Raw genomic sequence first — 3,436 nt, 5'->3', positions numbered from 1 at the left:
CCCCCACCCCCCGAAATCCTCCTTTTCCCGCCCCATCCGAGGGTTTTTCGGGCTCCCGGTGGGAATTCCCCCCTCCCCCTCCCGCTGAGCCGCTCCCTCTTCCCGCTGCTTTTCCAGCCTCTCCCTGCGGATCCCCCGGGGGGCTCCGGGGGGTTCCTTTCTCCCGGGATCCCTGCGGATCCCTCGGGAATATCCCACAAACCTGGAAGGGTTTTTTACCCCCTTCTTCCTTTGGGATCCCTGCTGAGCCCTTGGGAATATCCCAGGAACCTGAAGAGGTTTTTTACCCCCTTTTTCCTTTGGGATCCCTGCTGATCCTTTGGGAATATCCTGGGAAGCCGAGGAGGTTTTTTTCCCCCCCATTTTTCCCATCTGACCTCTGTTGATCCTTTGGGAATATCCCGGGAACCTGGGAGGGTTTTTCCCCCCATTTTTCCTTTGGGAATATCCCGAGAACTCAAGGAGGGGTTTTTTTCCCCCATTTTCCCTCTCTTGATCTCTCCGGAACATCCCAAAATCCCAGAGAGTGATTCCCCCCTTTTTCCCCTCTCTTGATCCCTCTGGAACATCCCAGAACCCCAGAGTGGGATTTCCCATTTTTCCCCTCTCTTGATCCCTCCGGAACATCCCAAACTCCCGGAGGTTGATCCCCCCTTTCCCCCCTTTTCCCCCCCCGTGATCCCTCCCCCCCCTCCCCTCCCGGGGGTGTTTTTCCCGCCCTCCCCTCTCCCTTTTCCCGGCGTTTCCCCCGTTTTCCCCCCGGGATGCTGCGCTGGCTGCGGCGGCGGCGCCGGAGCCGCTCGGGGCCCGGGGTGGCCCCGGTGACGGAGAAGCTGAAGGAGCTCTACAGGGAGAAGCTGCTGCCGGTGGAGAAGTTCTACCGGTTCCAGGAGTTCCAGTCGGCGCCGCTGGAGGAGGCGGATTTCGACGGGAAGCCGATGGTGCTGGTCATGGGCCAGTATTCCAGCGGGAAAACCACCTTCATCCAGTACCTGCTGGAGCAGGAGATCCCCGGCGCCCGCGTGGGCCCCGAGCCCACCACCGACTCCTTCGTGGCCGTCATGCACGGGGACACCCCCGAGCTCATCCCCGGCAACGCCCTCGTCGTCGACCCCAAAAAACCCTTCCGCAAGCTCAGCCCCTTCGGCAACGGGTTCCTCAACAGGTGGGTGGGAGGAGAGCCCAAAACCCCCCCAGAACCCCCCAAAATGCCCCCAAAACACGGGGACACCCCCGAGCTCATCCCCGGCAACGCCCTCGTCATCGATCCCAAAAAACCCTTCCGCAAGCTCAGCCCCTTCGGGAACGGATTCCTCAACAGGTGGGTGGGAGGAGACCCCAGAACCCCCCCAGAACCCCCCAAAATGCCCCCAAAACCCCCCAAAACACGGGGACACCCCCGAGCTCGTCCCAGGCAACGCCCTCGCCGTCGACCCCAAAAAACCGTTCCGCAAGCTCAGCCCCTTCGGGAACGGGTTCCTCAACAGGTGGGTGGGAGGAGAGCCCAGAACACCCCTCGAGATGCCCCTGAAAGCCACCAAAACCCCGCCAAAATCCCCCCAAACCCTCCCAAACACCCCCAAAACTCTCCAAAGACCCCCTAAAACACCCCAAAACCACCTCCAGAATTCCCTAAAACCCCCCAAAAAACCTCACCAAAACACCCCCAAAACAACCCCCAAACGCTCCCAAAAAAACCCAAAACACCCCAAAACACCCCCAAAACAACCCAAAACACCCCAAAACAACCCCAAAACTCCCCCAAAACACGGGGAGACCCCCGAGCTCATCCCCGGCAACGCCCTCGTCGTCGACCCCAAAAAACCCTTCCGCAAGCTCGGGAACGGGTTCCTCAACAGGTGGGTGGGAGGAGACCCCGAAACACTCCCAAACCACCCCAAAATGCCCCCAAAACTCCCCCAAAACACCCCAAACCCCCACAAAAGTCCCACAAAACACCCTCAAAACATCCCTGACACGCCCTCAAAACCCCCAAGCCCACTCCATGACACCCCCAAACCCCCCAAAACCCCCCCAAAGCTCCCCCCAAACACCCCCAAACCTCCCCAAAACACCCCAAAACTCCCCCAAAACCACCTTAACACCCCTCCCAAACACCCCAAAACTCCCCCAAAGCTCCCCCCAAACACCCCCGAAGATCCCCAAAAACCCCCCCAAAACCCTCCAAACCCTCCCAAAATTCTGTCAAGACCTCCCCAAACTCCCCCAAAACTCTCCCAGAACACCCCAAAAAAAACCCTCTAGACCCCCCAAAATTCCCACAGAACTCCCCCAAAACACCCCAAAAATTCCCACAGAACTCCCCCAAAACACCCCAAAATTCCCACAGAACTCCCCCAAAACACCCCAGAACCCCCCAAAATTCTCGGGGGGGCCCCGCCCAGCCCCCCCTCCCCCCCCTTTTGGGGCTCCCCCCCTCCCTGGATGACCCATCCCTTTGGAATTCCGCCCCGGCCGCTGCCAAATCCCGGGAAAACAGCCGGGCAGGCGGGGCCGGGGGGGTCCCCGCGCTCTGGGGGGGTCCCCAAACCCCCGGGGGGGAGAATTTTGGGGGGTCCTGACCCCCCCCCGCCCCCCCCAGGTTCGTGTGCGCCCAAATTCCCAACCAGGTCCTGGAGAGCATCACCCTGATCGACACCCCCGGGATCATGGCCGGGGCCCAGCACCGCGTCTGCAGGGGTAAGGGGGGGCCCCAAAAACAGGGGGGGGGCCCCAAAAAACGGGGGGGAGCCGGGGGGGCCCCCAAAAAACGGGGCGTGCCCCAAAACCCCCCCCCGGAGAGGAGGGAGCCCAAAATCGGGAACGTCGTCCCTAAAGGAAAAGGGGGGGGGAGGAGCAGAATTTGGGGTAAAGGGGGGTCCCAAAAATCCGGGGGGGGTCCCCAAAAATCGATTTGAGGTTTTTGGGGGGATTTGGGGGTGTTTGGGGGGATTTGGGGGTGTTTGGGGGGAATTTGGGGGTGTTTTAGGAGTTTTTTGGGGGTGTTTTAGGAGGATTTGAGGGGGTTTGGGGGGGTTTCGGGGGCGTTTTGGGGGCATTTTGGGGGGATTTTGGGGTGTTTTGGGGGGATTTGAGGTTTCCGGGTGTGCCCGGGGGGTCCGGGGGGGGTTCCAGGTTGTTTTTTGGGGCGTTTCGGGTCGATTTTGGGTCCCCGCCAAGAATTTGGGGTGGGGAAGGGCGGGGTGGGGCCCCTCCCCCCCCGCAGCATTCCCGGGAATTCCGCCAAATTTCCAGGAGGTTGCGGGGGCCCAACCCCCCCCCGGGACCCCCCGGGACCCCCCCGGGACCCCCCGGGCCCCTCCCCCCACTTCCTCCCCCCCCAAAATCTGCCGCGGCTGCCAAAGGAGGGGGAAAAGGAGGGAAAGGGGGAAAAAGGGGGAAAGGGGGGAAAAAGGGAAGAAATGGAAGGAAAAAA

At 61.4% G+C, this 3,436-nt stretch overlaps 2 protein-coding genes across 2 annotated transcripts in view; one reads left to right on the top strand and one right to left on the bottom strand.

Annotated features, from left to right (window-relative positions):
• Nucleotides 1-727: 727 nt before the first annotated feature.
• On the top strand, nucleotides 728-2,918 carry LOC113994022 (EH domain-containing protein 2-like). Its single transcript, XM_039378808.1, has 2 exons — nucleotides 728-1,165; nucleotides 2,603-2,918. Exons 1-2 carry the CDS (start codon nucleotides 765-767, stop codon nucleotides 2,916-2,918), a joined length of 717 nt encoding a protein of 238 aa, XP_039234742.1. The 5' UTR covers nucleotides 728-764.
• An 89-nt stretch (nucleotides 2,919-3,007) lies between these two features.
• The window catches only part of LOC114000362 (SRC kinase signaling inhibitor 1-like), a 4,237-nt gene continuing 3,808 nt past the window's right edge, over nucleotides 3,008-3,436 (bottom strand). The window contains exons 6-7 of the mRNA XM_039378807.1: nucleotides 3,352-3,356; nucleotides 3,008-3,212 (exon numbers count right to left, since the gene is read on the bottom strand). Of these exons, the coding sequence (XP_039234741.1) occupies nucleotides 3,008-3,212; nucleotides 3,352-3,356 (210 nt within the window). The remainder of the gene's footprint in view (nucleotides 3,213-3,351; nucleotides 3,357-3,436) is intronic.

Source organism: Pipra filicauda, unplaced genomic scaffold (assembly GCF_003945595.2).
Source record: "Pipra filicauda isolate LSUMZ 115617 unplaced genomic scaffold, ASM394559v2 scaffold1480_size17497_pilon, whole genome shotgun sequence".
Lineage (NCBI taxonomy): Eukaryota > Metazoa > Chordata > Aves > Passeriformes > Pipridae > Pipra > Pipra filicauda.
Note: the sequence above shows the minus strand (reverse complement) of the source record. Positions and strands in the feature narration are given on the sequence as shown.